The sequence below is a fragment of the Rhinolophus ferrumequinum genome, chromosome 21 (assembly GCF_004115265.2).
Source record: "Rhinolophus ferrumequinum isolate MPI-CBG mRhiFer1 chromosome 21, mRhiFer1_v1.p, whole genome shotgun sequence".
In the NCBI taxonomy this organism is placed as follows: Eukaryota; Metazoa; Chordata; class Mammalia; order Chiroptera; family Rhinolophidae; genus Rhinolophus; species Rhinolophus ferrumequinum.
Window position 1 is genome coordinate 403757 of NC_046304.1, and position 21747 is coordinate 425503.

Sequence of the window (21747 nt, forward strand, 5' to 3'; positions counted from 1 at the left end):
TACTTTAGCACACTAAAGTTTTGATTCGATGAAATCCAATGTATCTATTATTTCTTTTGTTGTTTGTGCTCTTGGTGTCAGATCTAAGACACCATGACCAAATCCAAGTTCATGAAGATTTACCCTTATGTTTTATTCTAAAGTTTTATAACCTTAGCTCTTATATTTAGCTCTTATATGTAAGTTTTGATCCATTTTGAGTTGATTTTTATATAACGGTGTGAGGTAAGGGTCCAGCTTCATTCTTTTGCACGTGTATATCCAGTTGTCCCAGCACCATTTAAAACTGTTTAAATGTTCAAATAAAAATGTGCACACGTGTGTTCATAGCAGCACGATTGGTAATAGCCAAAAGGTGGAAACAAGCCAAATGTCCGTCAGCTGATGCATGGATAAACAAAACACTGTATAACCATATGATGGAATATTATTCAGCCATAGAAAGGAATGAGGTGCTGTTCAAAACACTATTTAAAATTGTTTTAAATTATCTTAAACCCCAACATTCTTTTGCAGTTGAAAGGTCTTGGCACCCTTGCCAAAAAAGAATAGGCGGCAGATGTATAGGTTTACTTCCGAATGCTTTACGCTGTTGGCTTCCATGTCTCCGTAGGCCAGTACCACAGTGTTGGCTACTGTTGCTTTGTAATAAGCTCTGAAACGGAGAAATGCACATCCCCAACTTGGTTCTTCTTTTTCAAGATTGTTTTGGCTATTGGAAGTCCCTAGAGATTCCATCATATGAATTTTAGGAGGCGTTTTTTCTCCTCTGTGGAGACTTTGGTTTAGGGGTGAAACTGAATCTGTGGCTCGCCTTGGGCAGTATTGGCATCTTAACAACATCAAGCCTTCCAATCCATGATCGTGAGGTGTCTGTCCATTTATTTAGGCCTACTTTAATTTCTTTCAACATTTTTTTGTAAAATATATCACATAAAATAAAATACGTAATACAAAATTTATCATTGCAACCACTGTGAAGTATGCAATCCCATGGCTTCCGGCGGTACATTCAACATGTCCTGCAATCATCACCTCTATCTAAGAGCTTTTCATCCCCTCAAATAGAAACCTCTATCTAATAGCCAATCACTCCCCAACCCCGTGACCCCGCCACCTGGAAACCACTAATCAACTTTCTGTCCCTATTGGTTTGCCTATTCTGGAAATTTCACATACGCGGAATCACACAATATGCAGCACTGGTGTCTGGCATACTTTATTTAGCTTGTTTTTAAGGTTCATCCGTGTTGTAGCATGTATTAGCACCTCATTCTTTTCTACGGCTGAATAATATTCCATCATATGGTTATACAGTGTTTTGTTTATCCATGCATCAGCTGGTGGACATTTGGCTTGTTTCCACCTTTTGGCTATTACAGATATGCTGCTGTGAACATGGCATGTGCACGTTTTTATTGATACATTTGTCTTTAATTCTTTTGGGTCTATGCTTAGGAGTGGAATTGTAAGATAACAGAAAATTCTATATTTACCTTTTTGAGGAACTGCAAACTGTTTTCCACAGCAGCAGTCCCATTTTACATTCCTACCAGCAATGCACAAGGTTTTCAATGTCTCCACATTCTTGCCAACCCTTGTTATTTTCTGGGTTTTTTTCTTTATCGTAGCCATCCTACTGTGTGTAAAGTGGTATGTCATTGTGGTTTTGATTTGCATTTCCCTAAGGAGTAATGATGTTGAACACATACAGGTAATGCACACTTTGCAAAAGTAGTTTGGAAAAGTCACTAAACAAATGGATGCCTCAGCCCTCAACAAGCAAACATCAGAAACTCATCAGGAGGGGGAAGATCTGATTTCCAAAGTTACCACCACGTGGTAATAATCAAAACGTCCACTTCTCAACACCACCAAGAAAACTACAAAGTATACAATAGGACTGCGTTGGCTCCTTTATCAAAGACCAGGCGTGGGTCTATTTCTGGGCTCCATTCCGTCCCACTGATCTGTTTGTCTACTCTTTCCCCAGTGCCGCAGTGTCTTGATTATGGTGGCAGTAGAGTAGGTCTTGAAGTCAGGTAGCACCAATCCTGCAACTTTGTTCTTCTCCTTCAATACTGAGTTGCCTATTCTGGAGGTCTTTTACCTCTCCATATAAACTTTATAATCAGTTTATCAGTAGCCACAAAAACAACTTGCTGCAATTTTGATTGGGATTGCATTGAACCTATAGATCTAGTTGTAAGAACTGACATCTTAACAATATTGAGTCTTCCTATCCAGGAACATGGACTATCTCCTCATTTATTTAGTTCTTCTTTCATCAGAGTTTTATATTTTTCATCATGTAGATCTTACTCATATTTTGTTAGATATGACTAAGTATTCCATTTTGTAGTGCTAATGTAAATGGTATTGTGCTTTTAATTTCAAATTCCACTTGTTTATTTCTGGTATATAGGAAAGCGATTGTCTGTTGTATCCTGCAACCTTGCTATACTCACTTATTGGTCCCAGGAGGGTTTTGGTCAGTTCTTTCACATTTTCTACATAAATGATCATGTCACCTGAGAAAAGGCAGCTTCACTTCTTCATTCCCAATTTATATACTTTTAATAACCTCTTCTTGTCTTATTGCATTATCTAGGACTTCTGGTATGATGTTGAAAAGGAGTTGTGAGAGGGGACATCCTTGCCTTTTTCCTGATCTTAGGGGAAAAGCTCCTAGCTTCTTGCCATTAAGTATAATATTAACTGTAAGTTGTCTGTAGATAGTCTTTATCCAGTGGATGAAGTTCCTCTCTATTCCTCGTTTTCTGAGAGTTATGAGGAATAGGTGCTGGATTTGTCAAATGTTTTTTCTGCATCTGTAATCATGTATTTTTTTCTTTTCTTAGCCTGTTGATGTAATGGGTTATATTAATTGATTTTTCAATGTTGGAAAATGCCTTGCATACCTGGGATAAATCCCACTTGGTCATGGTGTATACTTCTTTTCATACATTGTTGGATTCAATTTGCTACTATTTTGTTGAGAACTTTTGCATCCATGTTCATGAGAGATATTGGTCTTTGATTTTCTTTTCTTGTAATGTCTTTATCTGGCTTTGGTATTAGGGTAATGCTGGCTTTATATAATGAGTTAAGAAGTATTCCCTCTGCTTCTATTTTCTGAAAGAGACTGTAGAAAACACGTGTAATTTTTTCCTTAAATGTTTGGTAGAATTCACCAGTGAACTGATCTGGGCCAGGTGTTTTCTGTTTTAAAAGGTTATCAATTATTTCTTTAATAGGTATAGACCCATTCAGATTGTTTGTTTCTTCTTATATGAGTTTTGGTAGATTTTTATTTCAAGAAATTGGTTCATTTAATCTAGCTATCATATATGTGGGCATGAGTTGTTTCTAGTACTTTTTTTTTTTATCCTTTTGCCATCCATGGGATCTATAGTGATGTCCCCTCTTTGGTTTCTGATATTATTCATTTGTGTCCTCTCTCTCATTTTATTAGTTAGCCTGGCTAGAGGCTTATCGATTTTTTCACAGAAGCAACTTTTGGTTTCATTGATTTTCTTTATCTATTTGCTGGTTTCAATTTCATTGCCTTCTGCTCTACTTTTTATTATTTCTGTTCCGCTACTTGCTTTGGATTTAATTTGCTATTCTTTTCCTAGTTGCACCCCACGCCACCCATGTCTGTTCCTCTGTGGTCAGAAGCAGCCATCAGCTATTAGAGCACAGGTCCCCAATACTTGGAAGACAGAGTCCTTTTTACGAGCCCTGGCTTCTATAAGCTTGTGCAGAATGATCCAGGAACATAGGCACCGCTGCCTGCCATAGGGCAGGGGTGATGAATAAGTATTTGCTACTGTCCTAAGAGCTGAAATTGACCAAAAGGAACCACAATTTACCATTCAGGACCTCTCCTGGAAGTTGCAAACATTTCATAGACTTCAGAGTTCCAAAAGTGTTGCATTGGATAGATTTTTGCCACCACAATTTTTGTCTAGGTGGTGCTTCCAGCTCCACCACATTGACCAAATTCTGTCTGTTTGGCTCATTTTTATTATTTCTGTCTCTATTGACATTCTCTATTTGGTGAGACATCATTTTGATGGTTTCCTTTATCTCTGAGTATACACAGGGTGCCAAAAAATGTACACACATTTTAAGAAAGGAAAAAAACCGTATTAAAATTGTAATACAATGAATGATGCCAGCATTGATTTGATGAACACCATCTTTTGAGTGAACGTCATACTATACCTTGCTACCATAATTCAACTCAACTTTGAAAAGTAATACATAGATAACATCTCTTAAAATGTGAACATTATTTTTGGCATCCCCGGTATTTTAGATAGTTGATTTAAAATCTTTGTCTAGTAAGTCTGTCTGGACTTCCTCAAGGATGATTTCTATTCCTTTCTCCCCCCTCTGTACAGCCCAACTGAGGCAGGATGGGTAGCCTAGGAAACCCTCTACAGGGTACAACGTGAGGGGCCTCGATCACTGGTTACACAAGTAACAAGTGACTGTATCCAGCACCTGCAGCTGGAGAAAAACAAGAACCAGTTTCATCCAGCAAGGCTGATCCCTATGACCGGGGACTGACTTGAGCTAATTTTAATGTCATCATAATGTCATTTGCATTGCTGTTATTATGACTCCCGTCATGCCTCTGATGACTTGACAATTCCAAGGAACCAAATAAGGAAGAAACAGCAGGAAATGAAGAGTCCCACACACAGGGAGGAGATGAATGAACTGTGTGAATGGGACGCCACCAATTCCTGCCCTGCGAGGGGTAAGAACCCCTGATCGTGACTTCCTCAGGGTGACTCTTTGAGTTCGCCCGCACTTTCCTCTCAAGTATGTACTTTTGTTTTTAGTAAACCACTTTCTCTTTCCTGCATCTGTCTCACTCTTGAATTTTTTCCTGTACAGAGATAAGTACTGGTCACCACTGCTCTGCGTTGAGTCCCCTCTTGGCCATCCCCATGAGCCTCCGGTGACACCACCTTATTTCTTTACATGCCTCATAATTATTTTGTTGAAAACGGACATTTTGCATATTATAATGTGGGAAGTCTGGAAATCAGATTCTCCTCCCTCCGCAGTGTTTATTGCTGCTTGTAGTTGTTTGTGTTTGTTTAGTGGCTTTTCTGAACTAATTTCAGAAAGTCTGTATTCTTTGTTGTTTTGGCACCTGAAGTTATCTCAGTGGTCAGCTAGTGAGTCATCACAGACTTCCTTAAAAGCCTGAACCCCCCACCCCCACCCCAAAATCTCCCAGTATGCAGATGGGCTCTGTATCTGGCTTGAGGCATGCCTTCAACACTCAGCCAGGCAGCTCACAACTCTGCCTTAGCCCTCACTTCTTTCTTGTGCAGAGCCGAATAATAGGCATGGTGGAGCGACGAGATCTAACAGCTTTCTCACGTATTTTCTGAGCATACACTCAACCCTCTGCAATCGTGGAGCCTTCTAGATTCCCAGGAATGTGTGGGAGCTTTTCAAAACACTTTTCTCCAAAAGCATCTCATTCCCCAATCTTTATTCCCAAGCTTTTGGGTTTTATTGTCTGCTCCAAGAGGCAATGGCTAATACATTTGCTTTTGAACTTTTTCAACAATGGTCCCTCTCTGTTCTGGGAGAGTTTATTGGGTAAAATAAAGGCAAGTTCTTTGAGCCAGTCCTTTAAGAAGCCACCAGACAGGTCTAAACAAACAAGCACAATTCTGCTCCCACTGGTACTAGGTACCCACACCAGGAATGCAGGCTGTCATCTTCAAGGCTGTTGTGGAGCTGGGGAGCAGGTAATGGGACCAGGGGGAGTTAAAATGCCACAAAGCTCTCTTATCGGGATTCAGGTTTTGTCTTTTAGTTTGTTTTGTGTGTGTGTGTGTGTGTGTGTTTTGTGACTGAGCATTTACTTGGTTGCTGTAAACTTTTGATTCATTTCTAGAGTTCCAATAAAGTCGACCATGACAGTTTTTGCCAATTTATTCTCTGCTTTATGGAAAGACAGACTTTTGGAGTTCCCCACTCCACCATGCCAAGAGTTGCCAGCTTATTCTTTTTAAAGGAAAACTTGGTCATGTGGACCTTAAAAACAAAAGTTATTTTACCAGCAAAAATGGGTTTCTTTGGGAACAGGAAAGAATTGCAATTTGGGACAATCAAGCTATAGCACACCCCACTGGCAAGTTCAACAAACAAAGGAGAGAAGCATTATTTTATAGAGAAAAAGAAGAAAATTGTGAGGGGTTGTTTTGAATGAAATTTCATTGGAGAAAAGCAGCTGAGGATGATGACAGTTGCTTAATGGCTGAGAGGCTGCCTACCAGTTTCTTGTGGAAGATGTAATGTACATCCTTCCAGTTGGGGCCTGTAGTTGACAATTCTTTCCTGTGGATGATGATTCTGCTGGGGTCTATAATTGACCATTTTTCTTCTAATTGACCTCGTCGTACTGTGTGAGAGCTCCCCCTTCTGGCCTCCCAACTTCACTTAAGTTTCCAGAGTTACTTTCAAGTATTTCCTGAAGAAAACTATGCTCACCGACAAAGCACAAAGGAGAGAGTTATACTGGTATTAAACTTGCAGAGTTCTAAGCAAGAGTGAATGTGCCATGTTAACAACGCCGATTTCTACTTTGACTAGACCCTAACAGGAATTGTATTACTTTATGTAATTAACCTAATGTGCACAGGCATACCTTGTTTTATTACACATCCCTTTATCGCACTTCACAGATGCTGGGGTGTTTTTTTTGTTATTGTTTTACAAATTAACACCCAATCCTCCATCAGCAAAAAGATTACTACTTGCTTTACTGCAATATTCACTTTACCGCGGTGACGTGGAACGTACCCAGCAATTATCTCCGAGGTCTGCCTGTATTACTTTGCTCAAACCCTGACACTGACCAGCGGGGAAAGCACTCCGCCTCTCTGGAGCAGTTTCCTCGTACAGCAAACAGGAATGCTGCCAGGGGGAGCTGGGGCGCGGAGGCAAAGTGCAGGACAGCGCCTGGCATTGGTGTTTCGCGGCGGTGGGAGCCTCCGTTAGCAGCTGTTTTCACAGTGGCCAACCAACCTGAAGTTTGAGACACAAATATGACCAGCCAACGACTGGGCTGGCAGGATGGCTACTCAACCGTGGAGAGATCCGGGTGAGGGCTAAGCAGTGAGTCAAGCCAAGGCCCGGGGAATGCCTCGACGTTCCCGCAGCTCTGCCACACACCCACGTAACAGAAGAGGGGGCCTTTGGTCCGGATATGCTTGACACGGTTGCAAAGAGCACTGGGCTGCGAAGCAGGAAGCTTCGGTCTGAATCCTAGGTGCTTGGTCAGGGGTGAAGCCTTGGAGATGATAAAGAATGACGAGAACCAGATGAGTAGCCTTCTGGCGCAGAGCCGAGGCTGAACGGGTGTGTGCTGACCCACCCATTCATTCACTCACGCCCCTCCGTGACATCACCCAGTGTTCTGATGCTCGAGAGCAAAGCTCTAACACGTGTCTGTCCAGATCGATGACATCACAATCAAAATCGGAAACTATTAGGGTTTTTTTTTTACAGAATTTCTGGCTAAGTGGAGACAGGAGTCTGGGAGGCAAACGGGACTTCTCTGGCTGAGGAAAAGCCTGCGATACACAAACATCTGGCTTTCTCAGGGAGAGGACTTCGGTGGCTGAGGGGATCAGGTGGGAGGCTTTCTCTTCTGTGCTTTGATCCTCAGAACCCGTGAGCCCCACAACAGAGCCCAACCTCCTACCCGTGTCTGAAAGCGTCTATCCTGCAGCCTCCACCTGCCATCCCCTCCGCAGCACCCTTTTCTCCTGCTCCAGCCACAGCGGGCTGTGATGTGACACCACACACCATGCACCGTCATGCCTCTGAACCTTTGCTCATGCTGTTCCTTCTTCCTATTCTCCACCTACCATCTTCCCTGAGCCTCATATGGAATAGCTGTTCCTTCTTCAGGCCCCTTAACTCTCTGCTAAGACCTGCCAGGCGCCTGGGAATCAACCCCGCCAGGTGGTGGGTTCTCTCAGGTGTTCATCTTCACATCCTGCCAAAGCCAGCACTGCGCATACCCCCAGGCATTGGTGGATGGCAAGGGCTCTAGCTAGCTTTCCAAGTTCATTACACAGAGGAAAACATCCCATTACATTTTTGTCCATTCACTTCTCTTCTATAAATTTGACTTTAGTTCATGAAGAATGACACATCAAGGAAAACCATGCAGGTCAAACCTGCTGGGACACAGCCACCAAGAGAAAACTTCTTACTGAATGAGCTCAATGGTAATATGGTAACAAAAGGGGCAAAGGATGGGGGAAACAACAACACGGCCGTCTGAAGATGTGGGATTTACTGGGAAGCCGCATCAGCCCATTTCAGAGAATTCATTTCAGAGTCCTGCTGGGCACAGGCTGGCTCCTCTCTCACAGGTGATTCCTGTCCCCGAAGCTCTTCTTCCAAATGGGGCAATTGATTAGAGACTACAACCTGCTACAGACCAGAGCTGCACCGGCCAAAGCAGCTGTCAGTGTAGTACTTCCTGAGCCCGTCTGGAAAGATCTTACCTTCCCAATTCTAGGGACAGGTTCTCAAAAGGCAAGGACACATTTTCAACGGAGACAGCTCTAGGATTAATTGGACTAGAAAACTTGAAGGGAGGTGGGGACGGCACCTTTCTCAGAAGTAGGGTGGCGGGGCCTAGAGGCTGCTGGGCGCTGCTGGGTGTGACAGACACAGAGGGACCTGCAAGAGATCACCTGATACCTGGGCATGCAGCTGCCAGGGGCCGGGAGCCCTGAAGCTTCTGCGAGCGGGGCCCCAGGCCTGCTCGGGCGGGGCCCCGCTGCTCGCTAGGGAGGGCCAGGAAACCCCCGTGTGGCTAACAGTAAGTGGCGAATATTAACTTTGTGCTGAGTCAACGATTTTATTACATATCCCAACAGAGACAGGCAGAAAGCAAAGATTTAAGTTTTTTTGGAAAAAAAGGTATCTTTTTCTTGGTGAGAATGTCTGAAGTTTTCCTCCCTTACTGGATGGGACTGCCCACACGTGACCTCAGTGGCAGAACACGCTGGCAGAAGTCATGGACCCCAGTGTTCCCGAGTCTGATACGCTCTAAGGTACAGGTTTCGAGTTCTCAACTCCAGGACACACAAGACTAGATTCCGACATTGACAAAGGCCACGTCACCTGCTCACTGGTGACCCCCTCCAGCATCTTCGCCCCCAGGACATGCAGTGGCATATTTGGTTTGCACAATGGCTGTGCTGTCAAACAAGGCCCCCCCCACCCCCCAGCCTGGGATTCGAGTTCCTCTCCTGTCACAGTCAAAGGACTTCGCATGAGGAGCGCGCAGGGGCCTGGACAAGTGGCCCAGGGAACACGCATCCCTACGAGGCTCCTGTGTCCCCGAAAGAAGGCAGAAGAGAAAACTCAATCAAGCTGATGAACAGTTTGACACCCACGGCCGGTATACTCAGCTTTTATTTTATTTTAGTTATAAAACAATTGCCAAAACACAAAGTTTTAAAAAACACACACAAACACAGTAAGCTTTTATTCCTTCTTTTGTTGCAGAAAATAAATAATGGTCACATATTCCATATGCTTATCTATAAAATCATTTCTAAAAATGTCATCTACTAGATTCAACAGTATAATTTTTTTGGCTTTTCAATTGCAGGTATCATTTATTTTATTAAATTTTTCAAGCACTTAGGCTCCAACAATTTTGAAAAAAGGCTATTTGTGAACTTAAAAATCTTATTCCAAGTTATATTTAATAAACTAAAAACAACAGGTCTTAACTTAGTTTATTTAAGAGGAGAATATAATTTTTCTTTTATAAAAATTGCCAAAAAAACTCTGAAACATCCAAACTGACATTAGAAAGTTGGTGTGTCTTCATAGGAATTAACGAGAAGAAAGGAACAAAACACAACGCCCCTGGGAAACCCACCCAATCAGGCAGGCCCCTCACAGTATGCAGCTCACATTTCCAGTTTGGCCCTGGGGAGTTTTACGGAAGGGAAGCTGTTCAGTCATCTAAACCTATATTTCTGAAAAGGTACGACATGGACTCCCCGTTGTGAATCCGACGGATGGCTTCTGAAAGGATCATGCTGATATCCACAGTTTTAATTTTGGGGCACTGGAGCTTCTGGATTTCATGTGGAATTGTATTGGTAACCACCACCTTGGAATCAAGAGAAAAACACCAAGAGCATCACAAAACCAAGTAGCTTCCTGGCTGGACCTGAGAATCTGATATACTGTCACTCTCTGAGGAGGACGGTGGGCCTACCGTACGTTCAGTTTTCAGTCAGTGTGAATGCTATCTGTGTTTCTTAGAGATTAAGAGCTGATAACCCTATACCCACTAGGGCAGCTGTGGGCAAAAAGACTGCGTTGGCAAGTGGTGGCCAACAAGTGCTGGCAAGATGTAGATAAACCAGAATCCTCATACGCTGCTGGCGGGAATGTAAAATGGTGCCGCTGCTTTGGACAACAGTCTGGCAGTTCCTTAAGAGTTTAAGCACAGAAGTGGCATATGACCCAGGAATTCCACAGCTAGGTGTGCAGCCAAGAGAAATGAAAACATGGCCATATAGAAGCTTGGACATGAATGTTCTCAACAGTATTATTCACAATAGTCAGAAGGTAGCAACTACACAAATTTCCATCAACTTACAAAGAAACAAAAATGTGTTCTAGCCATTCAATGAAGTATTCTGCAATAAAAAGAAATGAAGTTCTGACACAAGCTACCACATGGATGAACCTTGAAGACATTATGCTGAGTGAGAGAAGAGAGACATTAAAGACGGATATTATATGATTCTGTTTATATGAAATTCCAGATTAGGTAAATCTTACGAGACAGAAAGTAGTTTAGTGGTGCCTGGGGCTGAGTGGATTGAGAAGAAACGGGGAGCGACTGCTAATGGGTATGAGCTTTCTTTCTAGGGCGATGAAAATGTTCTAAAATTGTGGTGATAGATGCACAAGTCTGTGAATATACTAGAAACCACTGCATTTATATACTTCAAATGGGTGAATTGTATAGTATGTGAATTATATCTCAATAAAGCTGTTATTTTTAAAAGTTAAGATTTCATAAACTCAAAAAACAAGGAGAAAACAAGCACTTTTCAACAGCTACAAATGGAAAAAAAAAACTCAGCCTTCTTAAAAAACAGAGAGTGGGAATAATAATATTATTATTTATAATATATACTCCCTACTTCCAACATAAGCCTCAAGACAGCTTATTATTATTTTTTTTTTAACAGGACTTTATTGGGGAACAGTGTGTACTTCCAGGACTTTTTTTCCAAGTCAAGTTATTGTCCTTTCTTAGTTGTGGAGGGCGCAGCTCAGCTCCAGGTCCAGTTGCCGTTGCGAGTTGCAGGGGGCACAGCCCACATTCCGGGAGCTCAGCGGCACCTCAGCTCAAGGTGCCGTGTTCAATCTTAGTTGCAGGGGGCAGAGCCCACCATCCCTTGCGGGACTCGAGGAGTTGAACCAGCAACCTTGTGGTTGAGAGCCCACTGGCCCATGTGGGAATTGAACCGGCAGCCTTCGGAGTTAGGAGCATGGAGCTCTAACCGCCTGAGCCACCGGGCCGGCCCAAGACAGCTTATTGAAGCAGCACATCACAGTGAGATTGCTGAAGTCAACAAGACCCACCAGGAATCACTTAGAACCAGCACTAGGGACAAATACCTACTCTAACTAATTATTGCGATTTGTCATTTGGTATTTGATCTTCCTGGAGACTAAGGCAGAAATGGAAACATAAAGCGTTATATAAATCTCATGACCTGTAAAAGGGAGAACAGCTCCCAAAGGAAAAAAATACCTCTCCATGGGTATCACACAGATACCATGTGGTCACCTTGTGGCTCTTTTCCTCGCTAAAGAACCACCCTCACTGGGAAATAAAATTTCCAAAAATTATTCTAACCACTTTTAAAAATAATAGCTTTATTGAGATATAATTCACATACCATACAATTCACCCATGTTTTTAAGGTGGACAAATAATTTTATGTTCTGCATGCAAATACGTGTCAAGTGCTGAAAACTTTTTCCATCAATTTTCTCTAAAACACTGAAAACCATGATGGTCTATTCTGTGAACAGCCCGAGTGTACAATTCAATGGTTTTTAGAACATTCGGAGCTGTGTTTACTATCCCCCTTAGCTGTCACTCCCAGTGTCACCCTTCCCCAAACCCCTGGCAACCACTAATCTACTGTCTGTACAGATGCCTACTCTAGGCGTTTCATGTAAGTACTTTTACTTTTAAAAAGAAAGAAAAACACTTCAAATCTTGATTTATCGATCCTAAGCGCTGTCTACGGGTTACTACTCTGAAAGAAGGGGAAATTCGCCTCTCTCCACTTCCACCCCCCCACCTCCTCACTTGTTAATTCTGCCACCACTTTGTTTAAAGCTTTTCATCTACTGTGCAACTGTGTTTTGTGTGTAAGTCTGTATGAAACCCCTCGCTTCCTGTGAACAGGAACCTGGCTCAGCCGTCAGTCACTGCCCCAGCACGCCCGCAGGCTGGGAGAGCGCCCTCTCAGGGATGCAAGAGCACCTCCGAGCGCAGGCTCCCCACAGAAGAGCTCTGGCTACTAGACTCACACCTGCCTCTGCTGCTCTTCACGCCTCCTCTCCAATGTCCACTCTGCTCGAAGGAACTGGCTCCACCAGGCCCGTCCACCTTCCTCTGGTCTGCTCTTTCTGAGGTGCCCACACACAGCAGCCGGGAGAACCCCAGCTGGTGCCACACGGACAGACCAGAGACAGCTGCCCGGGGCTGAGGGCGTCTCCCTTCACTTGACATGTGAATTCCGTATCACTGATTCTGCCTCCTGGACCGCCTGTAATGTCATTCCAGTTCTCAGTCCGTGTTGTCCAGCTGAGCGAGGAGGCTGGATTATTGATCAGAGCACGCACGTCTGGCCTTCGGTCTGTTAAGGCATCTTGAACCCATCAAAGGTGATCAACATAGGGCCAGGCTCAAGGAGATCTCATGTGAGGAGTAAAAAATTGGGATTCGGAAAAGTTTGACTCATTTAAGCTGAATACCCAGCACTTCCCTTCGAGAGGTAATAAAAATGTGATTTACATACTCAAGCCCCCGGCTGCCTGGCTGGCTGTGGACTGAGCGAGGTGCACAAAGCAGGGCAAATAAACCTGGACAGCCTTGCTTCCATCACTGGGAGCCGGGGCAGCTTAGGAACACTGCCCCGTTGGCCTTCCTCCCGGTTTCAGCCCACGGGCAGCTGCACCGGGGAGAGCGATGGGCTTTGGCGTCAGGCACACTGAGATCTAAACCCAAATGCACGGCCTTGTAGCTGTCTGACCTTAAGTCTCCTAACTTTTCTGAAGCGCAGTTTCTCATCTTGCTAAAAGGGAGGGCGGGGGGCTCTGACATGGCCCCTGCATGGAGCTCAGGGCGGCAGGGCAGGCTCGCCCGCACGTGGCCTGGCTGTTACCTCGTCAATGGCAGATTCTTCAATCAGTCGGGGAGCATCTGAAGATAACAAGCCATGCGTCGCCATCACAAAGATTTTATATGCACCTCTTTCCTTCAAGGTCTCTGCTGCAGCGAGAAAGCTGTCAACATCGTCGATTATGTCATCCTGTCAAATGACAGATTGAGCAAAAGATACGTGAACACTTTTGAAAAGGTGGGTTTAGACAACCAGGGAAGAGAAAGGGTCTAATTCTATGATGACACATTTGCCGTGCCGTTTTACCGCGTCCAGATGGCGTGGTCACGTGGCTCCATCACTGCCCCGCTGATCCCCTGCAAGCCTTGCATAGTTCTGCCATTTACAGTCGTCTACTCTCTCCACCACACTCAGCGTTCCTGGGTCCCCCTCTAGGGCCTGATGTCCAGAACTGTGCCCTCCCCATGCAGGTGCTCCAGAAATGCACGCTGTTTTCTTTTTCTTTTCTTTTTTTCTTATTCTTTTTTTTTAATATACAGTAAAGCTGTTAGAAGATGCTTTGACTCTGGGTGGTTCTTTCCTATTTTCTTGCTGCTTTTCCTTATTTTCCAAATTTTCTCCATTGGGCATATGGGAAATATGCTTTTTAGATGTTTTTATAATGGGAAAAACAATAATTATTATTTTTAACAATAGAGCCAGTCCAGTGGTTTCCAATCCATGGACTTCAGATTCCCAGTGTGTGAGATAATAGAAAATATGTATGTTGATCTCTGCCCTTGGTTCCTGGCACAGGGTTCCTGAAACCCCTGGAATTTCCTGGGTGACAGCAGTGTCTTTTGTTCTAATGAGGAGACTCTGGGTGGCTCCCGGCTGGGGGCTCGTCAGCAGGAGACCAAGCCATGATTAGAAGCTGGAATTGTCAGCCCCAGCCCCCACTTCTCCAGAGGGGAGGGGGCTGGAAATGGAGTTAATGATCGATCGTACCTACGTGAGGAAGCCTCCGTAAAGCCCAATAGCACGGGGTTCGGAGAGCTTCCAGGTCGGTGAACACAACCAGGAGGGTGACACACCCCAACTCCACAGGGACAGAAGCCCCTGAGCTCGGGACCCCCCAGACGTCACCCCGTGTATCTCTTCATCTGGCTGTTCATCTGTGTCCTTTATCACAGCCTTTATAACCATCTGGTAATAGTAAGTATTTCCCTGAGTTCCTGGAGCTGCTCTAGCAAATTAAGGGAACCCAAGGAGGAGGTCATGGGAACCTCTGATTTGTAGCTGAGTCGGACAGAAGTTGTGGGTAACCTGGGGACCTACTACTTCCAAACACGTAGTTTGCAAGTATCTGAAGTGTGGTGGCAGCAGTCTCGTGGGACTAAGCCCTTACCCTGTGAGTTAAATTGTGGGACACCCAGTTGGTGTCACAGAGAATTGCTTGATGTGGGGAAAAATCTCCACACATTTGGTGACCAAAAGTGAAGTGTTTCATATTGAGTAGTAAAGGAGACACACAGGAGGGAAACACAGGAGGTGGAAAACCGAGTCTTTCCCATTACAATCAGGCTACCAAAGTTACTTTAAGCCCATTAGGGCAGCAAGCACTGTCTTGGGTTGAATAAATATTCATGTATTTATTACATGCATATATACACATACATACCTGGGGTGCCAAAAAAAATTCTACAAGTGGACACTTTGGTCAGCGTTGCTCAAGCAGTAGTTCGCCGTAATCAGAAGTGTCTGGACACTGATGGTAACCACTCTGAGCTCCTCTTGTAATTGCAGAAGTCAAACGTGACTTGTATTCATCTTTTGTTATCGGTACATATTATTACAATTTTTACAGTTTTTTCCTTTCTTAAACTGTGTATACATTTTTTGGCACCCTCTGTATATAGTATGCACATATATTTTACTCTTTTCAAATATATACTGACATTACTATGATCAAAGAAAAAAATACATATATTACTTTAAAAGCATTACTGGTAAAATGGTATAGCCACTCTGAAAAATAGTTTGACAGGTTCTTATAAAATTATATTTGCAATTATCATGCAACACAACAACTGGACTTCTGGTCATTTATCCTAGAAAAATTAAAACTCTATTCATACAAAAACCCATATATAAATGTGCATAGCAGTTTTATCTCTAACAGCAGAAAACTGGAAACAACCCAAATTTCCTTCAACAGGCAAGTGGTTAAACAAACTACAGTACCTACATACATGGAATACTATAGCAATAAAAGAATGAACTATTAATATACAAAACAACTTGAATGGATCTCCAGGGAATCATGCTAAGTGAAAAAAATCAATCTCAAAAAGTTACATACTGTATAGTCTATTTATAAGACTTTCCCGAAACCATGATTATAGAGACAGGACAGATTTTCTACTGCCACAGAGTTAGGGGTCAGGAGGGCAGGCGCTATGTGTGGTGATAAAGGGAGCTTTGTGATGGAATAGTCCTGTTATCTTGATTGCAGTGGCGGTTACACAAAGCTACACATGTGATAAGACTGCAGACATTTACACACGCACAACACTGGTGCTCTCTGAAGCAGCTCCATGGATGGGGTGATATGAATTTCCAGACTGTGTTACTATATACAGTTAAGCAAGAAGGAGGAAACAGAATAAAGAACGTGCAAAACCTCCCTGTGCAGTTTTTCTTTTTTTTTTTTTGGCTACTTCCTATGAATCTATAATGACTTCAAAATAAAATAGTTGTTTTTTTTTTTAAATGCAGTTGCAGCAGAAAGTGCTACTAAATTCACAGCATCTTGTTTCTACAGATTTTACTAATTAAGGAATAATGGACAGCTATCACCCTGTACGGTGACGTCAGAGATTTTCTAACAAAATTTGCTAACAAAATTACAAGCACTGGAGAGAATGTGGGGCCCCCAATGGAGGCTTGGTAAACAACTGCTTTGGGAACAATCTGGCACCACCTAGTAAAGCTGGAAATGTGTGTACTTCAGACTCAACAACTCCACTCGAAGACACGATTATATATATAGAAAATCTTGCATGTATGCACAGAAAATAGGTGCAAGAATGTTCAAAGCAGTATTATTTGGAAATAGGAAAAATTATATGTTCAATGCTCAGAGAACAGATAAATAAGTTGTGTAATAGTTATACCATGGAACACCACACAGTGAAAAAGAATAACGTACAATTAAATATTACTACACAGAGAAATCTCAAAAGAGGGAGAACAAAAAGTCACAAAGTACACAAAGCCTTCATTATATAAACATCAAAAACATGCAAAACAAAACAACATAGTGTTTAGGGACACATGCACTCATGACAGACGGTAAGGGTAAGTAGGGGCACAAATGCCAACTTCCGGGCTGGTGACTAAGGGGGCTAAGCTCGGGGGGAAGAGAGAAGAGAGGTGCTGTGAGGGTCCTCCACGATGAGCGCTGAGTACCCACGTGTTCATCTTATCCTAATTACACAGGCATTAAATGTATTCCTTTTGTGCACTGGTTTTGTGAAGCGTGAGAGGATGTGTGCTTTAAACAGTTATAATCAATTTTGTACCCTATTTTCATCACACAACAATTTCTCATGTTATAACAAACAGTTGCGCAATACTTAATGAACTAAGTAGCTAGCAATTTCTTAATAAGTTAATGACAACAATTTTCAATTTTTGGACCAAAGCAAACAGTTAGCACAAGGCACCAACTGAAATGAGACTTACCTTGCCGTCCCACTGCTCCCATACAAGTAACAATAAGTCGACAGAATGACAAGTAATAGTAAGAGAGGCTTACGTACCACAATGATGGCGATCCTTCCTCCCACATCGCCAACAACTGTGATTGGGGGCTTTTCTTTAGGAATCAGCACTGGGCAGAATAAAACACACACACACACACACACACACAATTTCTATATTAAAAAGTAAGTCAAAGCCTTTAAAAAGTCAATGTCTCATGATAAAAAGACCCAAGAAACTAGAAATAGACGGGAACTTCCTCAACCCGATAAAGGGCAACTACGAAAAACTCAGAACTAACATCATATACTTAATGAAAGACTGAAAACTTCCCCCTAAGCCCAGGAACAAGACAAGCATGCCACTTCCACCATTCAACCCTGTACTGGATATGCTAGCCAGGGCGATTACGCAAGAAAAGAAATCAAAGGCATCTAGATGGATAGGAAGAAGGAAAACTATCTCTATTAGTAAATGACATGATGGTACTTATAGAAAATCTACAAAAAACTACCAAAGTGAATACACGAGTTCACCAAAGATGGAAGGTACAAGATCAACACACAAAAATCCGTTGCGTTTCTACACACTAGCAATGAACAATCTGAAAAGGAAATGAAGAAAACAACTCCATTTACAAAAGCATCAAAAAGAATAAAGTACCTAGGAATAAATGTAACCAGAGAGGTGAAAGACTTGTACACTGAAAACTACAAAACACTGCTAAAGAAATGAAAGAAAACACAAATAAATGGAAAGACATCCCACGTTTCTGGATCAGAAGACTTAACATTGTTAAGATGGCAATGCTCCCCCCAAAGGGATCGAGGGATTTAATGCATTCCCTACCACAATCCCAACGTCACCTGTTGCAGAAATGAACTGAGAGTAAAATTCATACGGAAATGCAAGGGACCTAAAATATCCAAAATAATCTCAAAAAAAAAAAAAAAGGAAGAATAAAGGTGGAAGACTCACACTTTGCTATTTTTAAACTTACTATAAACTTTTATTTTACTTATTTTATTTTGTTAATTACAGTTGACATTAAGCTTGATTAATCACAACACTGTGGTACTGGCATAAAGATAAAGATAGAGATCCATGCAATAGAATTGAGAGCCCAGAAATAAACCAAACACCTACGGTTAACTAATTTCCCCCAGCTTTGTGAGATACGACTGACTTATAATACTGTGTGCGTCTCAGGTATACCACCTGGTGTTTTGAGACACACATACTGCAAAATGATCACCACAATAAGGTTAGGTAACACATCCGTCACCTCCCATGACTGCCTGTGTGTGTGCAGTAAGAACATTGAATATCTACTCTCTTAGCAATTTTCAAGTATTAATACAGTATTTGTTAGGCTAGCCTGGTGGCTCAGGTGGTTGGAGCACTGTGCTCCTAACGCCGAGGTCGCAGGTTCGTTTCCCACATGGGCCAGTGAGCTGCGCCCTCTACAGCTGAGATTGTGAACAACAGCTCTCCCTGGCGATGGGCTGCCGTGAACATCCGGAGGTTGGCGTGGGCTGCCCCGGGCTGCTGTGAGCTGCCATGAGCGGCCGGCAGCCGGCGGGAGCTGCCATGAGCTGCTGTGAGCGGCCGACCAATGACCGGCGACCGACGGCCTCAGCAGGGGGGAGCGCAAGACTCATAACACCAGCAGGGGCCCGGGAGCTGTGTCCTACTCAACCAGACTGAGAAACAAGGGCTTGAACCAGAGTGGGGGTCGACGGAAGAAGGGGGAAGAAAAATACGGTATTGTTGATTATAATCACCGTGATGGTCATTAGATCCCATCTTCTAACTGGAAGTTTGGAGCCTCTGAGCAACATCAGCCCATTTTCTCCTTCCCCATGGCAGCTACCACTCTACTCTCTGTTTCCATGAGTTTGGCTTTTTTTAAAGATTCCACATATAAGTGAGATCATACAGTATTTGTCTTTCTCTGATTTATTTCATTTAGCATAATACACTCAAGGTCCATCCATGTTGTCACAAATGGCAGGATTTCCTTCTTTCTTATGGCTGACTAATATTCCACTGTGTATATACACATTTTCTTTTTCCAGTCATCTGTCGATGGACACTTAGAATTGATTTTTGACAAAGGTGTTAAGACCATTCAGTGGGGAAAGAATAGTCTTTTCAACAAATGGTGCTGGGAAAACTGGATATTCACATGCAAAAGCATGAAGCTGGAATCCTACTTTATACCAGATACAAAAATTAATTCAAAATGGATCAAAGACCTAAAAATAAGAGCTAAAACTATAAAACTCTAAGTAGAAAACCTGGGCGTAAATCTTCATGACCTTGAATTTGGCGATGGATTCTTAAATATGACACCAAAAAGCAAATGACAAATATAAAAATAAGTAAACTGAACTTCAAAATCAAAACCTTTTGTGCATCAAAGGCCACTATCAAGAAAGTGAAAAGACAACCTACAGAATGGAAAAATGTATCTGCATATCATATGCCTGATAAGAGTCTAGTGTCCAGACAATATAAAGAACTCTTACAACTCAACAATAAAAAGACAAACAACCCAATTAAAAAATGGGCAAAGGATTTGCACAGCAATGTCATTAGCCATTAGGGAAATGAAATCAAAGCTGCTATAAAGTGCCACTGCTCACCCACTAGGATGATGATAAAGACTAACTGGCACTTAAAGCAAACACAATCAGTGGGGCGGGTCTACAGGAGGAGCTAGGGCGCAAGGGAGTTCTCAGGCCTATGCAGTCACGAGAACCCTACAGGAGGAACTCCATGTGCACCAGAACGCTCTACGGTTCTGACTTCCCTTTCCCTTAACTTCCGTTTTCCCGCATATAAATACCCCTCCACCTTGGCACAAAGGCCAGAGAGTACGCACACGGCTGCCATGTCTGCACGCACTGGCTGCAATCCTTTCTGTTCCTGAATGAATCCTCTTTGGTGACAGAACACATAGTTGATATTATTTTTCAGTCGACAATGACTATAATCAACAAATCAGAAAATAAGTGTTGGTCAGGATGTGGAGAAATTGGAACCTTTGTACATTGCTGGCAGGAATGTGAAATGGCATAGCTGCTATGAAAAACAGTTTGGTGTTTCCTCAAAAAGTTCAGCATAAAATTACTGTATGATCCAGCAATTCCAATCCTAGGTATAGACCCTGGTGAAATAAAATCCTATGTCTGCAAGAAACGTGTACATGAATGCACATTGCAGCATTACAGCCAACAGGTAGAAACAACTCAAGTGTCCAACAAATGGACTAGTATTTGACCATGTAAAGGAATGAAGTCGTGGTCCATGCAACAACTTCGATTTAAACTTTAAAGGCATTTTGTTGAGCGAAAGAAGCTGGACACAAACAGTGTCATACTGTATGATTCCACTCATGTGAAACAGACAAATTTATAGGGACAGAAAGATCAGTGGTCGCCAAGGGATGGGGGAAGGGGCGTGGGGGGGTAATTACTGAATGGGTAGGGGTGCTCTGGGGTGACGAAAAGTCAGGAAGTAAAACAAAAGGACTGGAAAGGAACGGCCGACAGTACGACACCGTGAATGCACACTGCAGTGAGCTGTCCACTCGGAAACACTTACTTCTGTGCCATGTGACTCTCACTTCAACTTTTTTAAAAAGTCAGTGTCACTAAGGGAAACAAATTCCAAGGACGGCTCTGGGTCTCCACCTTGGCACCACGGACACTCTGGGCCACGTAGGTCTTTGTTGTGAAAGCTGTCCCGTGTGTGGCAGGACGTTAGCAGCCTTCTTGGCCTCTACTCACTAGATGCCAGGAGCAACCACCTCAGTTGTGACAGTCGGAAATGTCTTCTAGGGGACAAAAGCCATACTACCTACCCCTGGCTAGTTGAGAACCACCGCTCTAGATTTAAAGAGGCTAAAGACAACTAAATGCCATATGTGAACCTAGGTTGGTGTGTGGGGGAGGGGACCGAAATGTACAGCCAAACAACGCAAGATAAATCCCAACACTGAAGTAATTTTTTACATTTTCAACATTCCTTTTCCCAAGCTCTTGACCTCTATGCTGGTGGAAGAGTACAATGGTATAGCTCTGCAGGAAATCAGTGTGACAAAGAGCCATATAAACAGTCATATCTTTGACTCATTCATCTCACTTTTAGAAACTCATAATGAAATAAGCCAAAGTATGAAAAAAGTTTTTTATCCACATATGTTCACCGCAGCATTATACTGGCAAAGACCAGGAGAAAACAGATCCGCAGCTACGCACTGGTTGGGCAAACTAAGCCACACCCAGAAGACGGGATACTAGACAGCCATTATAAATGCTGTTTACAAAAGTGTTAACGACTTTGAAAGTCGTTGTAAAGTTGGGAGAAGACGGCGACATGCGCAGTTAAGGAATCAGTATGGATCACCGCTCTGGGAAAACAGAAAGGAAAAAACTGACGAGGCTCCCTAAGCACTGATTTAGTGGACTAAGCACAGATTATTATTTTCTGCTAACTTTTATGTATTATAATGTCTTGAATAATTATGTGTTTATAT

General features: G+C 42.8%; 1 protein-coding gene across 1 annotated transcript in view; it reads right to left on the reverse strand.

Moving 5' to 3' along the window:
* Positions 1–9524: 9524 nt before the first annotated feature.
* The window catches only part of PRPSAP2 (phosphoribosyl pyrophosphate synthetase associated protein 2), a 44928-nt gene continuing 32705 nt past the window's right edge, over positions 9525–21747 (reverse strand). The window contains exons 10-12 of the mRNA XM_033090433.1: positions 17264–17334; positions 13503–13649; positions 9525–10189 (exon numbers count right to left, since the gene is read on the reverse strand). Of these exons, the coding sequence (XP_032946324.1) occupies positions 10031–10189; positions 13503–13649; positions 17264–17334 (377 nt within the window). The 3' untranslated portion in view covers positions 9525–10030. The remainder of the gene's footprint in view (positions 10190–13502; positions 13650–17263; positions 17335–21747) is intronic.